This window comes from Podarcis melisellensis (genome assembly GCF_964234715.1).
Source record: "Podarcis melisellensis genome assembly, chromosome: 17".
NCBI classification, from domain to species: Eukaryota; Metazoa; Chordata; class Lepidosauria; order Squamata; family Lacertidae; genus Podarcis; species Podarcis melisellensis.
The window spans coordinates 19,729,278-19,754,811 of NC_138534.1; the positions used below are offsets into that span (position 1 = coordinate 19,729,278).

Below are 25,534 nucleotides of genomic sequence, written 5' to 3' on the forward strand. Positions count from 1 at the left end.
GTTACAGATGCTTCAGGTTACAGGCTCCGCTAACCCAGAAATAGTACCTCAGGTTAAGAACTTTGCTTTAGGATGAGAACAGAAATCGTGCGGCAGTGGCGCGGCGGCAGCGGTAGGCCCCCATTAGCTAACGTGGTACCTCAGGAAATAGTATTTTGATATGGCAGTAAATTTATGTAAAAAGATTAAGGAATAAATGGGAAGTCGGGTATGAAAGATAATGAGATTTTTTAATTTTATTGTATCATGAAATTGTAATCATAATTTTTTGTCATAATTTTTATCTTAATAACAGATTGTATAAATTTTATTTCTTTATTTTCCCCTCCTCTCTTAAGTTGTATCCCCTTTTCAGTATTGTTCCCTTTTTTGTATGTAATAAGCATGGAAATAAAATTTAAAAGAAGAAGAAAAAATAAAACAAAAATAAAGTGGTACCTCAGGTTAAGAACAATTTCAGGTTAAGAACGGACCTCCAGAACAAATTAAGTTCTTAACCCGAGGTACCACTGTACTGAGTATTTTTAATGCTTTTCAATATTTTTAAAGGAATTTTTTGGGGGGCAATTAACTCCCTGCACTCCCTTGGCTATGCCCATGTGCCCAGAACCGAACACACTATTCCAGGTGTGGTCTGACCAAGGCAGGACAGAGTGCAACTATTGCTTCCCTCGATTTAGACACTAGATTTCTAAAATGCTAGGATTGTTACAGGTAGGTAGCCGTATTGGTCTGCCATAGTCGAAACAAAATAATAATAAAAATTCCTTCCAGTAGCATCTTAGAGACCAACTAAGTTTGTTATTGGTATGAGCTTTCGTGTGCATGCATGTGTATCTGAAGTGTGCATGCACACAAAAGCTCATACCAATAACAAACTTAGTTGGTCTCTAAGGTGCTACTGGAAGGAATTTTTTGTTTGTTTTGATGATAGGATTGTGGAGTTGGAAGAATGGAGCCTAAGGGCCATCTAATCCAACTTCCTGGCAATGGGGGAATAATTGAAATTGAAATACTTTATTGTCACTTGTACAACTTGTATACAGTGAGATTACACGAGCACACCCCCACTCAGCTCTCTTAGTCTTAATTCCCCTCGTTTACTGATGCACACCCACCAAACCCAAAAGCCAGTTGCCCTGTTGTTATCTTTGCATTCAGCAGCCTAACAGTCCAGCATAGAAGCTAGATGACTTGCTGGAAGATGAAAGGCGGAAGCTATTCCATCATCTTTGGACCTATTTCTTCTATAGGCAAACTGATGATTATCAAAGTCTGGTGGAAAGCAGGTTCTAGGGCAGCCTTTCTCAACCCGTGGGTCCCCAGATGTTGTTGAACTACAACTCCCATCACCCCTAGCCAACAGGGCCAGAGCTCAGGGATGATGGGAGTTGTAGTCCAACAACATCTGGGGACCCACAGGTTGAGAACCGCTGTCTAAGGTGTTGAAGGACCAGCCTTTCGAAGCATTTCATCACTACAGATGTTAATGCATCGGCCTTTTCTGCTGCGGACTCCTGTCCAGCTCGGGCTCCACCGAGAACCCTGAAATCCTTGTCCCAGGCGCTGCCTATGGCATCCTTTGCTGGGGTTCCCCGCCTAGCCATGCTTTCGCTAGCACTTCCGCCCTTTTCCTGGCACGGCGCGCCTCCTTCCCTCGCCCCGCCTCCTGCTTCCCCAGCAGCCTCTCCTCCCACTGGCCGCCGGGGGCCCGGAGCCCCGCCCCTTCCCCTTTGACCCCTCGACGTCTCGGCGCTCTCTCTTCCTGCTCCAAACCACGTGGGCGATGCGGAGCTCCCTGCGACCATAACAACCCGGCGCTCGCCGCCTGCCTGCCTCCTTGCGAGCTCCTCCGCCGGACGCGTCCCCTGCCGCCGCCGCCCGCTCTCCCCGGAGGCAGCGCGGAGGAACCGGCGCCATGGCGAGTGCCTCGGCCTCGCTCAGCTACGTCGGGTGCAACTTCTTGCGGCAGAGGCTGGTGCTCTCCACGCTCAGCGGCCGCCCGGTCAAGATCCGCAAGATCCGGGCCAAGGAGGAGAACCCGGGACTCCGAGGTGCGTCTGCCCTGGGCGAGCGGGGAGGGAGGCGGGCGAGGAGAGGGGCTGCCTGTAGAGGAGGAGGAGGAGGAGGGCAGGCGGGTTGGGTGCATAGCTATCAACTTTCAGATTTGAAAATAAGGGATCAGCAGCCTCACCTGTCCCGGGGACAGTCTACCTAACAGTCTATCTAACAATCCGGGATAGCAGCAGGAAGCAGCGGGAAATGGCGCTGGAATAAGGGAATTTCCCGCAAAAAAAGGGAAGGTTGACAGCTATGGTTGGGTGGAGGAGAAAGAAGCAGCAGCAAAACCTAGAGTTGGAAGGGACCCTGAGGGTCATCCAGCCCACCCCCGTGCAGTGCAGGAATTTGCAGCTGCCCCTGACGGGGATCCAGTGCCGGATTTATTTTCAGTGTTACTTCGGGTTACAGACGCTTCAGGTTACAGACTCCGCTAACCCAGAAATAGTACCTCAGGTTAAGAACTTTGCTTCAGGATGAGGCCCCATTAGCTAAAGTGGTACCTCAGGTCAAGAACAGTTTCAGGTAAGGAACAGACCTTCAGAATGAATTAAGTTCTTAACTCGAGGTACTGCTGTATAAGCTAAGCAATCTATAGCTTGGGGCCCCACTCTCTTGCCCCCCCCAAAAAAAATCTAAAGGAAAAAACACACCTCGATGTGCATTTCCGAAATATAAGATAAAAAGCAAATAAAATAAAACCTACACCCAGCAACAGTGTTCTGTGTTGTGTAGGCTCCTATGGTGTAAGTCATGGGCCCGCCTGCTAGCCTGCTCCCTAAAACATCACTGGTTTGCTCATTTATATATTTTGTCTTTCACTATTAATATACTTCTTCTTGATTGTATTTCAGTTCAACAATTACTTTGATAAAATACGTATTTTGTTATGTGCAAATGGCTTTAGATGCCTATGAGGTCCATAAATTACCATATAGCATATATTCAACACAAAAAACCAGTGACAGTTTGTTGTTGACAAAGGACAGCTGGACATATAAAGGGCCCCATTATCTTCAGTAGCTTAGGGCCTCACCAAACCTAAATCCGGCCTGTGGGGATCCAACCTTGGCGTTGTTGGCACCGTGCCCCAGCCAAAGGGGACAGTTTCTTAGCATCATGGAATTGTAGAGTTGGAAGGGACCCTGAGGGTCATCTAGTCTAAACCCCTTGAAATGCGGGAGTCTCAGCTAAAGCATCCCTGGCAGATGGCCATCCAACCTCTTCTGTGAGGCCACAGGTTCTTCTTCTTAGCATTAGGCTGGGCGCTGCAAGGGAGCAGCTGTGCTGTTGCCCGCTTTCACTTGGGCAAGAAGGGTAGCTGGTCTTGGGGTTGTAGGAGGCGGAGGTGCCAGCCTGCATGGAGGCAGGTCTAAGCATCCTTGAGTCTTTCTTGTATGCTGCTTCCTCTGTGCAGAGTTATCAGCTGCTTGGACAGACAGTTTGTCGCTGCCTGAAGTGAAATTCTGTTTACCGACACAGAATGCTTTGTCATGATCTGGGAAACACAGGTTAGCCTCTGGAGCTTCTCAGAGCAGAGATGTATGAAAGTACAACTCCAGGCATTTTAGCTCTCGTATAGGAAGAAGCTATGCATGCTACGTATCTCTCTGTTATTCAGAGAGGACCTAATCACAAGCCTAAAAATTTCTAAGTTCTGTTGAATTCAGTGGGGTTAGGAATGCAGCCCTGTTTTCCTCTTTTTTGGAGCTTGTGTGGTGCATCGAGGGCAGACTACATTGGCTAAGCATGGCTTCAGATTCTTCCTCACCCATCAGACTCGCTGGTTGGCCTTTGGCTAGTTGGAATTACATGTAAACTTTTTTGGTTTGAAGGTAAGATGGGCTGATCTCATCTATACCAGTCTGAATGTTTGGGAGGAATGGGGTAGGGATAGAAGTGTAAGATTGTGGAAGTCCCGCTAGATTTGACCAAAGCTCATTTAGCCCAGCTTCTGGTCCACAAGCAGGTCATGAAGGCAGTTTTATTTATTTCCCCAAGGTTTTTATACTATTTGATTGTAATAAAACTTCAAAACAATCATCAGCAAAAGCCTTCTCTTGTTATTGCCCTCCAGCAGTTGATGATATTCAGTGGTATACTGACTTCTAAACCCAGAAATTACATGCAGGGAGCACAACTAGTATCCGCTGATAGCCTTATGAATGTGTCATAGTATCATAGAATTGTAGAGTTGGAAGGGACCACAAAGGCCATCTAGCCTGACCCCCTGCAATTCAGGAGTCTTTTTCCCAACGTGGGGCTTGAACCCTTTACCCTGAGGTTAACAGTCTCATGCTCTACTGACTGAGCTATCCCAGGTCAAATCCCCCTTTAAATCCATCTTCAGTTCATGACCATTACTACCCACGTCTTGTAGCAGTGAGTTCCACACTCAGGAAAGAAACACTTCCATTTATCTGTCCTGGAATGTCTTCTGTCAATCAGTGATAAATTTATATTAGTGTTGCTGGAAATGAGTGCTAGTTTTGGAAATAGGCATAGAACTGGGACACAGGACCAGCTGACCCCCACAGTCCTTTTCAATTTTGTGAATGGTTAAGGGCAGGAATAGGCAAACTCGGCCCTCCAGATGTTTTGGGACTACAACTCCCATCATCCATAGCTAACAGGACGAGTGGTCAGGTATGATAGGAACTGTAGTCTGAAAACATCTGGAGGGCCGAGTTTGCCTATGCCTGGTTAAGGGTGTAGGGAACACCATTTTTGTATTATCAGATTTGAGGCTGCGCCCAGGGGGCTGTGTTTTTAGATTACCAGAACTGGATCCATTAGAGTCCCTCTGTATAGCTTGCTTTTTAGGTTCGCTTAAGGGCTATAGTACAGTGGTACCTCAGGTTAAGTACTTAATTCGTTCCGGAGGTCCGTACTTAACCTGAAACTGTTCTTAACCTGAAGCACCACTTGAGCTAATGGGGCCTCCTGCTGCTGCCACGCCACCGGAGCACGATTTCTGTTCTCATCCTGAAGCAAAGTACTTAATCCGAGGTAATATTTCTGGGTTAGCGGAGTCTATAACCTGAAGCGTATGTAACCTGAGGTACCACTCTATTGCCATTGTTTACACACCCTCCCTCTCATAATATAAAAGATTTTCCTCAAATATGGACCATGTCCAATCGCAGTAGCTAATATGTAGGGAAGCAGTGGGGGACAGGATGAGTGGATGGGTTGGAATTCTGAATGCCCATACAAGTTGCATCGAGTTGGTTTTCCCCCTAGAGCTTATTGTTGAGAACATTGCAGGGTTTAGAAGGAGCTAATGATCTGCTATTGATTCCAGCATGACTTTACCTTGCTCTGTGGGAGTCTCTCAGCTTATATATCTGAGTTTCCCATAACACCGAACCTGCTCCCATAACACCGAAAAGGGGGCTTGCAGATCAGGCCAGCGCGTGTTTACCTGGAAGAGAGCCTCACTCTGTGTAAATGGGGCTGGCATTCAAGAGTTTGTGCAGGATCACAGCCTTGCCTTCAGTCGGACAAAATTCTTACGGTTCCCTCAGCTACCAAATGGGGACGCATTTTGCTCTCTCCCATCTACTTTTAATGGCACGGTTGGCAAACTGTTTAAAGAGTTTAAATGGGGAAAATGTTTTGATTGTAGCACGTTGTTGTTGGGATTTCATTAAGGTTCTCAGAATAGTGACTGAACGCTAAGCATCTATGTTTCTCTGACAGATTTTGAAGCAAACTTTATCCGGCTGATTGACAAAATAACCAATGGCTCTAGGATTGAAATAAACCAAACAGGTATTTATGTATCTGTTACCTACTTGGCACCATCACAGTGTAATGTATAGCACTTTACGGAGTGCAAGAGAGCATAGCCCTTCTCCCGGAAGTTAACTGTCTTAAATTTGAAACGGGATACTCAAAGGGGAGGGAACGCATGAAGCCGGGAAAGTTCCTGCAATTGTTTCAATGGCTGGTAAAGGTAAAGGGATCCCTGACCATTAGGTCCAGTCGTGACCAACTCTGGGGTTGTGGTGCTTATCTCGCTTTTTTGGCCGAGGGAGCCGGCGTACAGCTTCCGGGTCATGTGACCAGCATGACTAAGCCGCTTCTGGCGAACCAGAGCAGTGCACAGAAACGCCGTTTACCTTCCCGCCGGAGCGATACCTATTTATCTAGTTGCACTTTGACGTCCTTTTGAACTGCTAGGTTGGCAGGAGCAGGGACCAAGCAACGGGAGCTCACCCCGTTGCGGGGATTCGAACCGCCAACCTTCTGATCGGCAAGTTCTAGGCTCTGCGGTTTAACCCACAGCGCCACCCGTGTCCCATTTCAATGGCTGCAGTGGGTTTAAAAGGGTCACCAGGCATCTCCTTCAGCAGGACCTCCAGGGTTGGGCAAGCCCAACTTTTGGCTTATGTCAACCTTGTTATAGTCATGGACAACTAATGCAGAGAACGTTTTCCGTGCTCTTTGAAAGGTACCACTTTATACTATCAGCCTGGTCTGCTCTACGGGGGTTCACTGGAACACGACTGCAGCCCCAACCGCAGCATTGGGTATTATTTGGAAAGCCTGCTGTGCTTAGCGCCATTCATGAAGCACCCTCTAAGGATTGTTCTCCGCGGTGCCACCAATGATCAAGTGGATCCTACGGTAAGTCGTGAATCGTCCCAAGTGTCAATGGTGTTTTTATGATTCCAAGCACAGTTCAAAGTGTTGGTGCTGCCCTTGAAAGCCCTAAACGGCCTCGGCCCAGTATACACTGAGGTCCAGCTCCAAGGGCCTTCTGGTGGTTCCCTCACTGCGAGAAGCCAAGTTACAGGGAACCAGGCAGACGGTCTTCTCGGTAGTGGCACCCTCCCTGTGGAACACAGTCCCTTCAGATGTCAAGGAAATAAACAACAATCTGACTTTCAGAAAACATCTGAAGGCAGCTCTTTTTAGGGAAGTATTTCATGTCTGGTGTTTTACTGTGTTTTACTATTCTGCTGGGAGCCGTCCAGAGTGGCTGGGGAAACCCAGCCAGATGGATGGGGAATAAATAATAAAATTATTAGGAGCGAGATGGTGGGAAGAGTGGAGGGTGGCTGCGACAAGAGCAAGGAGGAGTCTGGGGGAAGAGAGCTTGGTAAGTCATTGATTTGTGGCCACATAGGCCCCTTAATTTGGTCCCTGAGGATTGGGGGGGTCGTGCCCCCACACTTCCGCTCTTGTTGGGTCTATAATGGCAAATCCTTTTACTGTGTCCATGTCATTTAACACGGAGAAAGGGAGAGTCTGTCACTGGGAGTGCTGCAGGGATAAGAGACCATGTTCTGTGGCTGCCCCGTAGCCACAGCTCAAGGCTGTTCTAACTGAAACTGCTTAATGGAGAAACTGAAAAAGGAATTGTTGATTATGAATCCAAAGTACGTGTAATTGAACCAGTTTCTGGTGCTATGTTGCTTTTGGCAAATCTAATCAGACATCCACCCCCCCAACCCATTGTGAATTAAAAACTCCTTCTCAGAACGAACTTTTAATTGGTTGGGGCGCAAAGATTGTTTGAGTTGTCTTCTACTCAAGAGGCTTTCTCACTGAATATCTTTCAGGTGGATTGCCTTAAGGCGACAGCTCTGCCTTTATTGAAAAGATTTGGAATCGATGGCGAAGAATTGGAATTGAAGGTAAGACCTCAAATCACTGTTTCTATGAATTCTTATTCATATTGAGTGTGCTAACCTTTCTCCATGATTTCAATGAGCTTTCCTATACATTGTGGCAGCTGCCTCGCTAGAATTTGTCTTCAAATGTTGTTGGATGAAAAAGCCAGAGCTCTTAAAAATCTTACTGCTTAAAATTATCGTTTATTGTTTTCAGATCGTGAGGAGGGGCATGCCCCCCAAAGGAGGTGGCGAAGTGATATTCAGTTGTCCTGTTAAGAAGGCATTGATGCCCATTCAGTACGTTGATCCTGGCAAAATTAAGCGCATCAGAGGTGTGGCGTATCCTTCTTGAAAGGTTTCCAAACTGATTTCTTTGCTTGCCTTACACTGTAAGGGAGAGAGATAGGCTGCAATTCGAATATCCACAGACCTGAGTAAGCCCCATTGACTCAGTGTGGCTGCCTTGCAAATAGCTGTGTATTAGATTGTGTGCTTAGTAAGGCATAGTGTTGTATGCACAACTGATGCGCAGTGCCAGGATGTGGATGGCGGAGCCATGGTAGATGTGGGTGATGCTGTGGTCCAAACCCCAGAGCCTTTTGTGCTTGCCGATCATAAGGTCAGCGGTTCGAATCTGTGCGACGGGGTGAGCTCCCGTTGCTCTCTCCCAGCTTCTGGCAACGTAGCAGTTCGAAAGCACACCAGTGCAAGCAGATGAATAGGTACCGCTGTGGCGGGAAGGTAAACGGCGTTTCTGTGCGCTCTGGTTTCCATCACAGTGTCCCGTTGCACCAGAAGCAGTTTAGTCCTGCTGGCCACATCACTTGGAAAGCTGTCTGTGGACAAACACTGGCTCCCTCGGTCTGAAAGCGAGATGAGCAGCGCAACTCCATAGTCCCCTTTGATTGGACTTAACTGTCCAGGGGTCCTTTACCTTTACCTAGAGCAGTCTGAACTCTTTAGCCACGTGGCATAGAGTTTTGCTTTATTTTATTCACTGAATTTATACACTGCCCTATACTCGGAGGTCTTAGGGCGGTTCAGAGAATCAGCGTGTTTTCTCATGAGTAGAAAGTGTCCTTTTATTTAAAATGCACCTCTTGGGATATTTGTGGGGCCTGTCTGGTGTTTTTATATGAGCAGAATGTGTCCTTTTATTTTAAATACATCTCTGGGTTACAGTGGAGCCCCGCAAGACGAACGCCTCGCAAGACGGAAAACCCGCTAGACGAAAGGGTTTTCCGTTTTGGAGGCGCTTCGCAAAACGAATTTCCTATGGGCTTGCTTCGCAAGACAAAAATGTATTGCGAGTTCCTGCGGGTTTTTTTCCCTCCCCCCCTTTTCCTAAGCCGCTAAGCTGCTTAACAGCTGATCGCTAAAAGCCGCTAAATCGCTAATAGCGCTAATCCGCTAAGCTGTCAATGGGCTTGCTTCGCAAGACGAAAAAACCGCTATACGAAGAGCCTCACGGAACGGATTAATTTCGTCTTGCGAGGCACCACTGTATTTGCGGGACATAGGGATTTGTTCATATATATTTTTTTCAAAATATAGTCCGCCCCCCCTCAAAGGTCTGAGGGACAGTGGACCAGCCCCCTGCTGGAAAAGTTTGCTGACCCCTGCTTTTGACCATGGACAGTTAAGTAACACTTGCAAACCACCCAAACGCACAAGCAGAGTGGCAGATGAAAATGATGGACTTTTCAGAACTGGCGAAGCTGACAGGAAAAATCCGAAACCAGCACGATCAAGTATTCCAAAAGGACTGGAGTATAACAAATATTTGAAAGACCATTGTAAGCAATTAACAATACTAGTAGGGTTATCCGAAGGCTTGTAATGAGAATATTTTTACCTTTCTACATTTATTTAAATTTTGAGGTATTTTGTAGTGGGTTATATTAGAATTGGAAAATAGATAAAATGTTGTGTTATACAGGTTACTTTTGAAAGCCAAGAGGTGGGAGGGAAGGAAGTTGATAGGTCCTAAAGAGCCAAAGAAGTAAAGTGGATAATAATGATGTGAATATATTGTTTAAATGGGAAATTTATAAAAATTATTTAAAAAACAAAAAAGCAAAATGCACAAGCAAGAAATGTGTTGGAAGTCCTCCTCTGGCTATGAAGGACTTGGTCACAAATTTATTGACAGCTGCATGAATTATTATAGCTAGGAAGTGGAAGGGGCAAGCAGAATATAGAATGGAAGAATGGTATAAAGAGGTGTGGGATATTGCTGTTAATGATAAATTAACATGTGCCATTAAGGTTAGATGGGGAATACACAGGAGAAATGATTTCGGAGGAGATACGCTTGTAGAATTTGTACTGTTAAAACAGATAGGAGTCAGACCATCTCAAGAGGTGTTGAAATTTTGGGAGGTTGGGTAGTTATAATGGAATGGTCTTGGTGGCGGGGCGCACATTTTTATTCTCATTTATTTATGATTATTTGTCAAAAATAAAAAGGATGTATAAAAGGTAAATAAATATAAATAAAATAAAAAAGGAAGTCCTCTTCTGTGTACTGGCCTGCTTTTGTGTTAACGCCTTTTTCTATAAGAAATTCCTTAATTTAATAAACCAGCTATTCGGTTAGAGTGTCCCCGCAGATTGCAAACCGAATTGTGGATTCTGCAAGGAGCATCCTGAATAAATTCCTACCGGATATTTACATTCACACAGACCATATGAAAGGGACAAGCTCTGGGAAGTAAGTTTTCCTAATAATAATAATATATATATATCCCCCACCCATTATTTTAAATAGGCTATTTATTTGTGGTTTACTAATATAATGCTTGCTTGAAGGAGAAGGGGTGGAGGTGGGGGCAGAAGGCAATCTGGTAATAACAATTCTGTAGCATTGATACAGCTCAATTTGCAGTTTTCAAAGCGTCTCGGTAATCTTTGCAACAGTTCTGCGAGATATCGTTCTATCTGTACGGTAGGTGAGGAATTAGTGGGGTTCGGGGAACAGAGGCTAGTCATAGGCTGAACTGCTGAATTTGTGGCTGAAATGGGATTGGAGCCATGGACCGTCCTGGCTTCCACTCTGACAATGCATGAGTTTTTCATTGAGCTTCACCTGATCCACCTGACCTTCTGTGCTTTTTGATCACAACCAGCTTTCGGAAGGAAGGAAACCCCTCCAGAACTCTGCCCACCCTGCTCCCAAACTCTACAACCCTCAGGAAGAGGATTCTTACATTTTCACCCTTACTTTAGCAGCAGGTTGTTCAAGAGTTTGCCATCCAGTGGACTTGGAAATTTCTTAAGGCACAGCTCATTCAGCTCTGCCTGTCTCCTGTTGTTATTGACCTTTATTGGCACAAGCTGTCTGTCTCCTTTTTACACATCCATCCCAAGTGCGCTTCTTATTTTTGTTGTTGTTGTTTAGTCATTTAGTTGTGTCTGACTCTTTGTGACCCCATGGACCAGAGCACGCCAGGAACTTCTGTTTTCCACTGCCTCCTGCAGTTTGGTCAGACTCATGTTTGTAGCTTCAAGAACACTCTCCAACCATCTCGTCCTCTGTCGTCCCCTCCTCCTTGTGCCCTCCATCTTTCCAAACATCAGGGTCTTTTCCTGGGAGTCTTCTCTTCTCATGAGGTGCCCAAAGTCTTGGAGCCTCAGCTTCAGGATTTGTCCTTCCAGTGAGCACTCAGGGCTGATTTCCTTAAGAATGGATAGGTTTGATCTTCTTGCGGTCCGTGGGACTCTCAAGAGTCTCCTCCAGCACCATAATGAAAAACATCAATTCTTCGCTGATCAGCCTTTATGGTCCAGCTCTCACTTCCCTACATCACTACTGGGAAAACCATAGCTTTAACTATATAGACCTTTGTTGGCAAGGTAATGTCTCTGCTTTTTAAGATGCTGTCTAGGTTTGTCATTTCTTTTCTCCCAAGAAGCAGGTGTCTTTTAATTTCGTGGCTGCTGTCACCAACTGCAGTGATCATGGAGCCCAAGAAAGTAAAATCTCTCACTGTCTCTTATTTTATAGGACTGCAATTACTTGCCCTTCAGGTCCTGTATTGCCCTGATATCAAACCAGGTATCAAAGACCTTTGCTGTCTCACAGCATCCTCCAAGTGGGCTTTCTTCTCCAGAAGCTGGAGCTACGATCTAGGACCAAACTCAGTCCCACTCTGGCTCATCTGTGCAGACTGTACTGAACCTGATGGAACAAACAGTCTAAACTCTGTGCAATGCATTTTCTCATGTACTCAGTGATGGGCATAGTAACTCAGTGGCTTAGTAAGTGATTTGAATGCTGAAGATCCTGGGGTTTCTAGTTGAAAGGATCTGGTGGCCAGCATTAGGGAAGAGCTCTTCGGAAAACCTTGGCATGGCCATTTCTAGGCTCAGTTATACAGGCCTGGTGCAAAACCGTCCAGGGGTCAAGGAGAATGACCAGGCCCAATTAGGTGCTGATGGGAGTAAATGTCACTGACTATTTTATACCAGAACGTTACTTTTTTTACATGTAAGTTTATGCTTTGCTTTTTTTAAAAGCAATAAGCAGGCACCTTCATCTCGGAATTTTAAAATGAAACAATTCCTTTCATTCCACCCCTGTGTCCTGTGTGCTTTCGTCTTTCAGGTCCCCAGGTTTCGGCCTCACTCTGGTTGCAGAGACGATAAATGGTACTTTCCTCAGTGCTGAGTTGGCCTCCAGCCCCCAAGGACAGGGCCCGGCTGTGCTCCCGGAAGACCTGGCCATAAACTGTGCAAAGCTGCTACTTGAAGAGATTCACAGAGTAAGTAGCTGTTTCGTTTTCGCCCCCTGAAGAATTGTGGTGGTGCCTCATAACTTCGTTTTACATCTTTGCATTAGGGAAACTCTCTTTCTCTCCATGCTGCCCAGGTTGTATAAATGATCTTGGTCAGAAATAGGACTCGTCTTTAAGAGGCAATTAGAGCCCTTCTCTGGTTTCGAAAGACTTTGCCCCTTTGATTAGGAAGGTTGTAGGCCGCAGAATTCTTTTTTTTCTTGCTGCTGATGCACCCTGCGCTAAATGGGTTCCTGATCTGTTAGTGGTCAGCTCAAGTCATTGGATATGCCAATGACTACTTTACTTCCTAATGAGAGCTGGAGAAAGAGATGGGCCTTATTCATGGTTGCCTAATGGACTGTAAGGCTTAGGATGGAGTTGGAAAGCCAGGGTCATGTTTCTTTCTATGCTCTTCCTGAGTGCGTCTGAGGTCAAGAAAACGCATTCCACAGAGGTGGGAATGCCGACCTATGAAACAATTTTGGAGTGAAATATATGAAGAAATCAAAAAGATGTTTAAAATATCTCTTAGTAAAAAACCGGAGGCATTCCTTTTAGGTATACAGTGGTACCTCGGGTTACATACGCTTCAGGTTACAGACTCCGCTAACCCAGATATAGTACCTCTGGTTAAGAACTTTGCTTCAGGATGAGAACAGAAATTGCGCGGCGGTGGTGCGGCAGGTTAAGAACAGTTTCAGGTTAAGAACGGACCTCCGGAACGAATTAAGTACAGTGGTGCCCCGCAAGACGAATGCCTCGCAAGACGAAAAACCCGCAAGACGAAAGGGTTTTTCGGGTTTTGCGACGCTTCGCTAGACGATTTTCCCTATGGGCTTGCATCGCAAGACGAAAGCCCATAGGGAAATCTCGGGGACCTTTTTTTAAATGCTGGCGGTGGGGAGCAAAGCCTTTTTCCCCCCTCCGGACTTCAGAAGAGGTCCAGGAAGGCCGGCGGGGGCGAAAGGCTTTGCTCCCCACCGCCAGCATTTTAAAAGCGGTCCGGGATAGCAGGGAAGCGCTTCCCGCTATCCCGGACGGCTTTTGAAGGCAGGCAGGGGTGCCCCCCGCCCGCCTTGGGAAGAGGGACCTCTTCCCAAGGCGGGCGGGGGGCAAAAGTCTTTGCCCCCCCTGCCTGCCTAACCGGGGGCTTTTAAATCGCCCCGGGACTGTCCGGGGCGATTTAAAAGCCCCCAGATGGCTTTTGAAGCCTCCCCCCGCCGCCCGGCATCGGGGCATCGTCCCGATGCCGGGCGGCGGGGCAGGAACGCCTCCCCCCGCCGCCTGGCATCGGAACCATGTCCCGATGCCGGGCGACGGGGCGAGAAAGCCTCCCCCCGCCGCCCGGCTTCGGGTCATCGTCCCGATGCAGGGCGGCCGGGCAGGAACGCCTCCCCCCGCCGCCCGGCTTCGGGGCATCGTCCCGATGCCGGGCGACGGGGCGAGAAAGCCTCCCCCGCCGCCCGGCATCAGAACCATGTCCCGATGCCGGGCGACGGGGCGGGAAAGCCTCCCCCCGCCGCCCGGCTTCGGGGCATCGTCCCGATGCCGGGCGACGGGGCGAGAAAGCCTCCCCCCGCCGCCTGGCATCGGAACCATGTCCCGATGCCGGGCGATGGGGCGGGAAAGCCTCCCCCCGCCGCCCGGCTTCGGGGCATCGTCCCGATGCAGGGCGGCCGGGCAGGAACGCCTCCCCCAGCCGCCCGGCTTCGGGGCATCGTCCCGATGCCGGGCGGTGGGGCAGGAACGCCTCCCCCCGCCGCCCGGCTTCGGGGCATCGTCCCGATGCCGGGCGGTGGGGCAGGAACGCCTCCCCCAGCCGCCCGGCTTCGGGGCATCGTCCCGATGCCGGGCGGTGGGGCAGGAACGCCTCCCCCAGCCGCCCGGCATCGGAACGACGTCCCGAAGCCGGGCGGCCGGGCGGGAAAGCCTCCCCCCGCCGCCCGGCTTCGGGGCATCGTCCCGATGCCGGGCGGTGGGGCAGGAACGCCTCCCCCAGCCGCCCGGCTTCGGGGCATCGTCCCGATGCCGGGCGGTGGGGCAGGAACGCCTCCCCCCGCCGCCCGGCTTCGGGGCATCGTCCCGATGCCGGGCGGTGGGGCAGGAACGCCTCCCCCCGCCGCCCGGCTTCGGGGCATCGTCCCGATGCCGGGCGGTGGGGCAGGAACGCCTCCCCCAGCCGCCCGGCTTCGGGGCATCGTCCCGATGCCGGGCGGTGGGGCAGGAACGCCTCCCCCAGCCGCCCGGCATCGGAACGACGTCCCGAAGCCGGGCGGCCGGGCGGGAAAGCCTCCCCCCGCCGCCCGGCTTCGGGGCAGGAACGCCTCCCCCAGCCGCCCGGCTTCGGGGCATCGTCCCGATGCCGGGCGGTGGGGCAGGAACGCCTCCCCCAGCCGCCCGGCTTCGGGGCATCGTCCCGATGCCGGGCGGTGGGGCAGGAACGCCTCCCCCCGCCGCCCGGCTTCGGGGCATCGTCCCGATGCCGGGCGGTGGGGCAGGAACGCCTCCCCCCACCGCCCGGCATCGGAACGATGTCCCGAAGCCGGGCGGCAGGGCGAGAAAGCCTCCCCCCGCCGCCCGGCATCGGAACGATGTCCCGAAGCCGAGCGGCGGGGCGACAAAGCCTTTGTCCCCCCTGCCTGCCTTCCCAGGGGCTTTTAAATCGCCCCGGACAGCGGAGAAGTCCTCCGCTGTCCCGGGCGATTTTAAAATGCCGCCCGCCAGAAGAGGTGGGGGAAGGCGTTTTCCATAGGAACGCATTAATTGATTTTCAATGCATTCCTATGGAAAACCGTGCATCGCAAGACGAAAAACTCGCAAGACGAAGAGACTTGCGGAACGAATTAATTTCGTCTTGCGAGGCACCACTGTACGTAACCAGAGCTACCACTGTAATCACAAATGATATTCCTGAGAATCATAGGAAAGTATTCCTCTACGCGACAGCAGCTGCCTGGATGCTCATAGCAAAAAATTGGAAAGGGAGAAAAATTCCATCAATAAAAGAATGGCAAATTAAATTTTGTGAATATATACATCTGGCAAGACTCACAGCATTCATTAGGGGACAATCGGACCAAAAATTATTAAAAGAATGGGGATGTGCTAAAGAGTATATGAGAAAACATTGTTGTGAAGTAAGCATATCGGTATGTAACGGATGAAGCTTTGCAGGGTTAAAGAAAGAGAAAAATGGTGCAAAAAGTATAAAGATAGAGGTAATCTACATTAGACACAACAATTTAGAAAGAGTAAAAATTTCGAGGTCTTAGAACAAAGGAAGGAAGTCAATATGTGTATATGTACGTAACGATTAGAATGATGATACGGCTTTATTTGTAGATGTGGGGTTTTTGTTTAGTTTTGTTCTTGTTCTTTTTGCTCTTGTGGTCCCCCCCCCCTTGTTTGTACTGTTTTATTTTGGATTCATTCATTGGTTGTAATTTTGCATTGAAAATTAAAAAAAAATTTAAAAATTTTAAAAAGAAAACACATGCCACAGATTGGGCTGGTGGGTTGGTCTTGCAGAAAGGACTCTCTCATCTCAGCATATGATGGAGCTATTTCCACTTGGTTAACTCGGGCTGCGTGTTCCTGTGCCCACTTCCCGGAGGTGAATCTGTTAGACTGTGGTGGGGCTTACTTCTGAGTAGGCATACATGGGATTGGGCAGTTGACTCCTTTGGCCCTACAAATTCCTCTGCTTTTGCACACAAATTGGTCCCAATACTGATTTCAAGCACCTTTTTTGCCGTTGGGTTCGTTGAATGCGTGTTATCTTTTTGACCCTTGAAATGCAGTTTGTAGCTGTTCTGTGGTTTTCCCTCCCTCTTCCCCTTTTCGCCCATATTTTCCGGTTAGGTGCAAAGCTTAATTATTAAATGGTTTGCGTTTGCAGGGCGGCTGTGTGGATTCAACAAACCAAAGCCTCATTCTGCTCCTCATGACCCTTGGGCAGCAGGACGTCTCCAAAGTCCTGCTAGGACCTCTGTCCCCATACACGTAAGTCCTTACTCTTTCCCCAACCCCCTGAGAAGGAATCACCCATCTCTGTTCAATTTGCTAATTGCATAGAGTAACAGATTTTGTTACTGCCTTGAATGCTTAATTTGTAGCTGTGAAAGGAACTTCTTCAAAGCCCTCAGTGCAGTATATTAGGTAAAAAGATAAAAAGTAAAGGACCCCTGGACAGTTGAGTCCAGTCAAAGGCGACCATGGGGTTGTGGTGCTCATCTCGCTTTCAGGCTGAGGGAGCCAGCGTTTGTCCACAGGCAGCTTTCCGGGTCATGTGGCCAGCATGTCTAAACTGCTTCTGGAGAAACGGGACACTGACGGAAGCCAGAGAGCACGGAAACGCTGTTTACCTTCCCGCCGGAGCGGTACCTATTTATCTACTTGCACTGGTGTGCTTTGGAACTGCTAGGTTGGCAGGAGCTGGAATAGAACAACAGGAGCTCACCCCGTTGCGGGGATTCGAACCGCCAACCTTCCGATCAGCAAGCCCAAGAGGCTTAGTTGTTTAGACCACAGCGCCACCTGCGTCCCTTTGCTAAGGGTCCTTTACTTTTACAGTATATTACCTGTTGTCTGATTTTAGAAAAGCCAACAGATGACTTGCTCATCAATCCTCCACATTTCCAGAGCTCTGAAACATGCTGCAGCAAGTAATGGGCACACAAGCTGGGTGCTTGTTTTCTGGGGTAACCTCTGGGCCATGGTGGTGATGGTGATGATGATTTTATATGCTGCTCATCTGACTGGGTTACCCCAGCCACTCTGGGTGGCTTCCCACAATTTATAAACACCACAGTAAAATGACAAACATCAAAAACGTCCCTATACAGGGCTGCCCTCAGATGTCTCCCAAAAGTTGGATAGTTGTTTATTTCCTTGACATCTGATGGGAGGGTGTTCCACAGGGTGGGCGCCACTACCAAGAAGGCCCTCTGCCTGGTTCCCTGTAACCTCACTTCTTGCAATGAGGGAACCTCCAGAAAGCCATCAGAGCTGGATTTCAGTGTCCAGGCTGGACAATGCAGGAGGAGATGCTCCTTCAGGTATACAGGGCTTGAGACCCTTTATACCATTAGCTGTGGCATAGAAGAGCTAATATTTTGGACCATTTAATCACCTTCTCTGGCTCAATTTGCGAAGATTGAAAAGAAACTGCCAGGCATCCCCTTTTGTGTTTGGGAGGAGTAATGCACGTGTTTCAGCATTTGGCGTAAAGCTGTCTGTGCAAAGGAAAAGACCCGTTTTGATATTGGTGGAAGGAGATGCCAATATTGGGAGATGCAGCTCCTGCTTTCTTTGCAATTGACCATTTCCAGTGGAGAGCTTGGCTGTGGTTTCTTCACCTTGTATGCCGGCTTCTGCATCTATTTTGTAATTCTGTTAGTGTTGGGAATTCCATTCCACCCTTTGCTGCAGATATGTGGATTGTTACATGACACATGCCTGTTTACATTCCAGCACAGATTGCTGGTGTGAGAGGAACCTCCGCTCTATATTGCTTTTGTTTTCAGTCTCTCCGAGAAGACGGCAAGGAGAGAAGCCATGTTTTCTTTGTCCTGATTTATGTATAATAAATGCGTAGTTAAGTATCGTGTCCACACTTCAAGCCTCATCTGTTGTGCAATTTACACTGCTGAGTAATGTGTGCTCAAGCCTGCTCTGCTTGAGTCGGGAAGGATGACTGATGGATCTCTGCATGTCGGGAAGGATGACTGATGGATCTCTTCAGCGGCAAGGCTGAGAGGGTAGACGCTCCAGCTGCGGCTGAGCCAGCTGGCTTTTCATCCCCCGGTTCCGACAGTTAGAACAACTAGACTGTGAACTGTCCTTTTTCGGTTATCATGGTACCGGTGCTGTATGTGTGAAAGGTACAGTACTGTGATAACTGAAGAATGATGGTGCCATCGCAATGACATGGGTGCTGTGCTGGGAAACTACTGCTGGACCTTGGCCTCTGACCTTGGAAGCCAAAGGGGAGATTTTGTGATTGAGGTGGAAGAAGAACAGAGAGAGCCTGTTACCAACTGATGGTTGGTAATCCAGAAGCTCTCGGACATAACACTTGGGAGCAGTACACAATCAGCTGGGGATGCCTTTGGTAGCAAAGATGACCAAGTGATCTTTCCTGTGTTGGCAATGAGCCTATATAAGGAGCAGAGGTAGAGCAGAGATCGCCCAGTGGGAGAAACCGAGTTGCAAATTGTCAGGATCCGGTGTCGGTCAGCAATAAAAAGAAACCCACCAGGACTTCCGGGACAGCGCGAACGGGTAATGGCGGATTCCCTCCGAGCTCCGGAGGGAATCGGCTCCGTCGAGGACGGGTCTTGCCGTGCCGGCGACACGGGGACCCTTAAAAACCGCAGGCGCGGAAGCCTGCGGACCTGATAACTCAGTGGGCACCTCAAACTCCCTCCCCGACCCGCGAAGAGCCTTTTTAAAGGCTGCGGAGCGGACTGGGGAGCGGAGCGGTGCTGAGAGTTCATCGCTACCTCGGCGGAGCGAAGCCGCGAGCCATGACCGAAGAGCGCTGTCTTTCTTCCTGAAATTGGGACTGAAAAAAAGCAACCCGTGAGTAGAAGGAAATTTTGGCACTAAAAGTCTTTATTTTTAAATTCGAGTACGATCGGGGGACGTGTTAAAAAGGAAGTCCACACTCCCCCCCCCCCCACCAAAAGAGAGGAGCACTAGGTCGGAAAGACTCTGGTGTTTAAACCGATAACTTCCACAAATTGGATTAGGAAGCTATTCGTGCTGGAGAGGAAGAGAGAGGAATTTCAGAGGTTTTTCTGTTTTGGCTGACCCCCCCCCCCCCCGGACCCGGGCAGCGCCCTGTGTGTAAGCCCGAGAAAAAGAATAAAGAGTTTGACAGCTGTCAAAAGAGCTGTCAAACGGGTGGCTAAAGTTTGGAACTGTGTTACAAATATCTCTTTGGATTAAAAGCGCTACATTACAATTGAACTGACTGGAAACAAACTAATTCTGAATAACAAAGTAATGGACTGTTGGAAAAGAACCATGATGGAAACCCCCCTGGAGGGAACTAAAGATACTGCAATGGCTGCTGAAGGAAAATTACTGGCAGAGATAGAAAAAATGTTCTTTCTTGTGGGAACTCTACAAGAGCAGAGCTCAACTATGAGTAAACAACTGGTGACCTTCAATCTTAAACTAAGCAACTCTGTTGATGGAATTAAGTTGATGGGAAAAAAATCTGCAGCTGTAGAAGAAGAGATAACTTCAGAATTGGGGGAAAAAGAAGAAGGAGAAGAGGAAGCTCAGGTGCAAAAGATTAATCAAAAGCCTGCAACTTTTGGGAACAAAAGAAATAAAGAAGATAACCAATGGATTACAAATCTGCAAAAAGAAAGAAAGATGGAAGTCCCTGGAACAACTGGAATATTGGACTACAAAAGAATGAACAAATATGATGGGGACTTCTCCTTTAAGCCGGAGCACAGGAGATTTGTTGATCCTGGACAGAAACTGTTTTTGCGTGATTTGGAAGGAGGAAAATACGAGGGGCTGGTGACAGAACTTCCTCGAGAGGAGAAGACCAACAAAAAGGACTATCAACAAAACTGGTGGAGAGAGACTAAATGGGGCCGAAGGGCCTCTGATGTGAGAAATCCGGGTTAAAATTGTTTTTCTTTTTTGAGGACATTGATCTGGGAAGGGGCAGAAACCGGGGTGGGGGGGGGGGAGAGCAGGGTGGTAAAATTCTGGGATTTAGAACTGAAATATTATGATTTTTGGTTTAATACAAAGAGGGAGGAATTTGTGGGAGGGAAATTGGGCCGACCTTAGAGAAAGGATTTAATGTGTAAAATGGGATATGTAAAATTAGGATAAGTAAAAATGGAAAAATGACAAATTTTAAGAAAAGATACGAATAATATTCAAGAGATATGAACAAATAACTTGCTGGGATACCCAATGAAATTGGAAGGTGGGTAGGGGGGTGTGGGGAAGTCACTGAAAGAAGGTAATGAAAGTAAGGGTATGAAATTATAGATGTTTTATTTTGTGTCTGTTTTTATGTGTGTGTTTGTTTGTTGAAAAAAATTGAAAACCCAATAAAAATTTATATATAAAAAAAAATAATAAAAAGAAACCCACCAGTGTCAGCAGGGTGGGTTTGGTTTAAATGAAATCAATTTAAATCCTGATTTAAATCACTAGTCAGTAAGACTTGATTTAAATCATTTTTTATTTTTTTTACAGAAAGACTCATTCTTGCTGGTATAATGTTAATATTTACAACCAGATGAAGGTTTCATTTTTGGAATAATAAATTTTCAGAGTAGTTTTTACAGTTATATCAAAAATTGTTGATTTGGTTATACTATTAGAAATACATAGATGATAATTGTGAAATTATCGTGAGGTTTAATAAGTTAGCTGGTTATATTAGGACAGCTTATGATATAAGTTTATCAGCTCCAGCCATCTGCTTCCATAACTAAATCAAATGCTAATTGTGATGTGTACTTTTCTGTGTGTACTAGACTTCCAGTTTGCTCAATATATAGAATCTTGGAAAATAATTTTTTTATATAAATTGTGTGTATCCCCCTCCCCCCCCCCGTTATAAATTTCAGGTGTATCTGTTGGCATCCAGATGTTGCCCACATTAACTTTTGCGTAGGTTAAAACGTTCACGTTTGCCTTTTCTTCCTTTCTTAGAATTGAGTTCCTGCGACATCTGAGAAGTTACTTCCAGGTTATGTTTAAAATCGAAAGCAAACCGTCGGGCGAAGAACGCAAAGGTGGAGACAAGGTCTTAATGACATGTGTGGGCATCGGGTTTTCCAATCTTAGCAAGACGGTAAAATGAGGCGGCTGTGGATTTTTGTATTATTAAACTAATTCCCTTTTTGTAACACGGAAGTTATCGGCTATGTTTGCAGAATCAAATTAAATTTGGGAAAGGGCCATGGCTCAGTGGTAGAGAGGAGCTTTGGATGCAGACGTTGCAAGGTTCAATCCCCAGTAACTTCAGGTGAGTCTGGAAGAAACCCCGTCTGAATTCCCGGAGAGCGGCTGCCGGCCAGTGCAGACAGCATTGAGCTAAATGAGCTGATAATGTGACTGCATGCGATGCAGTTTCCCGCAGTTTCCCACGTTCCAGTCTCCTTTTGTAGAAGTGGAGAAACAACAAGGAAGCCAGTTAACAACACTTCCTGTTGCTTTTGAACCAGGAAACATTCATGGCTTCCACAAAAGTCAGAACAGGAAGCCGTCATCTGATGTAGGCTTCCAGTCAGAGGAGTACCTAATAATAAGAATAATAAGAATAAGAATAATTTATACCCCGCCCTCTCCAGCCAAGACCAGGTTCAGGGCGGCTAACAACCAATAATAAAAACAAGTTGATTAAAATACAATTTAAAAGATTAAGATACAACATTAAAACATTAGGGGAGCAATCTCTTCATAGGAGGAGAAAGGAAAAAGAAAGAGGGGGAGGGAATCAAACTGATTCTAAGCCAAAGGCCAGGTGGAACAACTCTGTCTTACAGGCCCTGCGGAAAGAGATCAGATCCCGCAGGGCCCTGGTCTCATGAGACAGAGCATTCCACCAGGCTGGAGCCAGTGTTGAGAAGGCCCTGGCTCTGGTTGAGGCTAATCTAACTTCCTTAGGGCCTGGGACCTCTAGGGTGTTGCTATATATGGACCTTAAGGTCCTCCATAGGGCATACCAGGAGAGGCGGTCCCGTGGGTATGAGGGTCCTAGGCCATGAGGTTGGTGAAACCAGCCTTTGCTGGGGACACTGGTCTAGAGGGTCAGGCATGCAAAAACCACATATCAGACTATGGATTGTACGATGTATATGCGTGGCGCTGCAGTGCCGCCGTCACGGTCAGATCCAGCACAGGAGAAGCTTCCTTTCCTTCTCACACCGCGGCACAAAGGCATGTGGTAAAATGATTTTTTTTCCAGGGGGGCATTGATACAGTTCCTTGGCAAGGGCACAAAGCGCCCTAGATTTGCTTCTTGCTTCCAGTCCCAGTACTCCTGGCTCCCATCACCTGAGGCAATTGCTTCATTTTGCATCACCGGAAAAAAGGCTGGCTTTTAGAATTTCCAAAACTTGCGAGACTGGTTTTACAAGGGGTGAGCGGTAGGAAATAAATTAGCGCATGCATCCTGGGGAGGAATGCAAAGCTAACTTGCCTTCTAAAAAACAGAACGGATGCACAGTGTCCTCTTTATTGCTGTATGTGGCTTGTATCCCTGCTTGACACCAAATGAGGATGATGAGTCTTCCCTGGTATTTAATACCACAAGTTGCTGCTGGCTTTTCTCACTGTAGATGAGTCTTCTTCATCATCTTCTTCTTCGACCGCTTGTAGCTGAGTAAGATTGTCTTCCACAAACACGGTTTTAACAGTGAGTCCGTAAGTGACAGTGGAGGCCAATTCTGGATCTACACATCCTTCCACAATGGGGACATAGGTTTCCGAACTGGAGTGGATCACGGTGAGGGTTTGCCAATCGTGCCTTCCTCTTAGCACGTTTCTCTCTTTCGACCTGAGTTCGAGCGTCTTCAAAGCCCATGACACCTTTGGTAAAGGCTGTTCTCCAACTGGAGTGCTTGCACACCAGTGTTTCCCAGTTGTTGGTGTTTATACTACATTTTTCAAGATTTGCCTTGAGAGAGTCTTTAAACCTCTTTTGTTGACCACCAGCATTACGCTTTCCATTTTTAATGTTCGGAATAGAGTAGTTGCTTTGGAAGACGATAATCGGGCATCCGCACAACATGACCAGTTCAACAAAGTTGATGTTGAAGAATCATTGCTTTGACACTGGTGATCTTTGCTTCTTTCAGTACACTGCTATTTAACACCGCAAGTTGCTGTTAGCTTTTCTCACTGTAGATGAGAAGCATTTTGTTCGCTTCCTGAAGCATACAGGTTACATGGCATGACATCGCTGCTGCAGAAAACTGTTCATGCACCTGTGTGCTACGTGCAACTTGTTCAGTTGTAGTTGCACTAATACAAGCACTTTTTTGTTGCTGTTGCTGAAAACCATTAATTTAAACGGCTCTACTCTGAGCAGAACTTAGTTGGATACAATCCTCTCCGCTCAGTTCATTAACTTTGTTCCACTCTAAGATGAGAAGTTCGGAGCAGGCCAGATCAGATAACTGAAAAGGAGGTACCTTTCGCCTAGTTAAATTGCCACCCCCTATTTAATACGAAAAAGGCTACGGTTGTTACAGTGGTAAGCTGAAAAACATGAGGAAATGGTTGGATCATACCCCAGCTCACTGTAACTACATTGTGATGCATTGCCCACAGGGATATTGTAGCAATCTGCCGGTCTGAGAGTGTTAAAAGTTCATAGGCATGTGCAGTTATATGTACCCCCATCATGTCTTGCCTTCATTCCAAGGCGGTTACTGTGTCATGAAAAGAAAACCACCACTTAGCTGCAGGACAAGAGTACAAAATTTTAACGGCTGAACAACAGTATGTGCTTGTTTTCTGTCATTCTAGCTATAGACAAAACTGGCTGGCTATAACTCAAAACCTTTATTGCAAAACTCTGGAAGCCTAAAGCAATCAAAAGGATTAGCTAGGTCAAAATACTGACTGCATTTTCCTTTGCAGGTAAATACATCAGTAAATACTTTGCACTGCTGCTGGGAAAGGCAAGCCCAGCGGATTGTGCAGCCTGCCCTTAGGGTAGAACTGTCTTTTGGCTGTAAGCTGTGCAATTGTTTATCCCATGGGTGTTGTTTTTCCTCAAAGGAATGCTTATTTTTTCCACGTGCAGAAGTTACTGGTGGTTTCAGGTTGAGTGGTGGACAAGGGAGATATACCCTTTTCTTTTTTTCCAAGAGGAGGTTTTTATTTTATTATTTTATTTTTCCAAAGATCTTTATTGAAGCTTAACATATATACATAATAACCAAAATTCCCAATGACTCCCTCACATAAAATATAATAGCTAAATTACAACAGCTGCATAATTATACACTTAATTATAAAACCCACCACCCACCCTCTACTTCCCTCCACAGCAATTCAACTTCTTTATATTTCTTCCTACCTTTCCCCCTTGCATTCTATAATACGTTATTTTTGTTAAATTCTGATTTTTCCTTCCTTCTTTTTTGGTTTTGTTATTGTTTACATTTTTTTATTCTACGCCTATTCGCATGTCATTTTTAGAACAACATTTTGACAGATAATCTTGAAATACTTCCACTCCATTCTTAACTTTTGATTGGATTGATATCTTATAATTGAAGTTAATTTTGCCAATTCTATTTGGAGCTGCCCCAGCCTGTTGTGGCCCTTCCTCTGTAGTTTGCCTGGGCTGACTGCCACCACCCTCTGATGCTGCTATGATGGGCTGGCAGTTCTCTGAAGGCTGTTGTCCTGCTGTACTTCACGGTGCCACCTGTCTGTGGCCAGGTGAACTGCAGGGTGACGACACTCTTAAGATTTTATTATATTGGAGGTTTCCAACCTATTTGAGTCCACGGCTCCCTTGGCCAAGAACATTCTTCCTGGGGCTCGCCCGTGGGGAAATGTGCTTCGAGCCTCAGGAGCCTAGTTATGTCACCCCTTGCCTGCAAAGCCAGCAGCCCCTCGCCCCTCCGTTGTGGGGTGTTCGCTCAGCCGCCACCTCCTCTCCCCTCTCCTTGGGAGTCCTCCAGGCAGCCGCTACAACCACCCCTGGTCTCTGAGCTGTCCTCTCCCCTGCCTCAGAGAGAGGTGGCTCCTCACAGCACCCCAGAGGGACCTGGGACATGCACCCAGCCTTAGTGGCCCGACAAGAGACTGGCCAAAGGTGAACGTGAGGCCAGCACCTTACTCTCCTTAGGAGAGAGTAGTAGTAGTAGCCAGGCCCGCATGGCGGAAGGGCTTCACTTGGGCACCAGGCATTCGGCTCCAAGGCACTGAAGGAGCGTCTCCACCCCCATCGTTCAGCCCGGACACAGATCCAGCGCCGAGGGCCTTCTGGTGGTTCCCTCATTGCGAGAAGTGAGGTTACAGGGAACCAGACCAGAAGGCCTTCTCGGTAGTGGTGCCCACCCTGTA

The 25,534-nt window shown here is 47.4% G+C and overlaps 1 protein-coding gene across 1 annotated transcript; it reads left to right on the forward strand.

Moving 5' to 3' along the window:
• Positions 1–1,768: 1,768 nt before the first annotated feature.
• On the forward strand, positions 1,769–21,354 carry RCL1 (RNA terminal phosphate cyclase like 1). Its single transcript, XM_081894593.1, has 9 exons — positions 1,769–2,054; positions 5,761–5,832; positions 6,515–6,690; positions 7,629–7,703; positions 7,897–8,021; positions 10,270–10,395; positions 12,289–12,445; positions 16,359–16,462; positions 21,158–21,354. The coding sequence occupies exons 1-9, from the start codon at positions 1,919–1,921 to the stop codon at positions 21,306–21,308; spliced, it is 1,122 nt and encodes a 373-aa protein (XP_081750719.1). The 5' UTR covers positions 1,769–1,918; the 3' UTR covers positions 21,309–21,354.
• The last annotated feature ends 4,180 nt before the right edge of the window (positions 21,355–25,534 follow it).

Bases quoted from the DNA above. Each gene is read 5' to 3' on its own strand.
- RCL1 (XM_081894593.1), top strand. From the start codon at position 1,919: ATGGCGAGTGCCTCGGCCTCGCTCAGCTACGTCGGGTGCAACTTCTTG. The intron at 5,833-6,514 runs GTATTTATGTAT...GCTCTTTGAAAG, and splicing joins GATTGAAATAAACCAAACAG to GTACCACTTTATACTATCAG. The intron at 8,022-10,269 runs GTATCCTTCTTG...TTAATAAACCAG, and splicing joins AAGCGCATCAGAGGTGTGGC to CTATTCGGTTAGAGTGTCCC.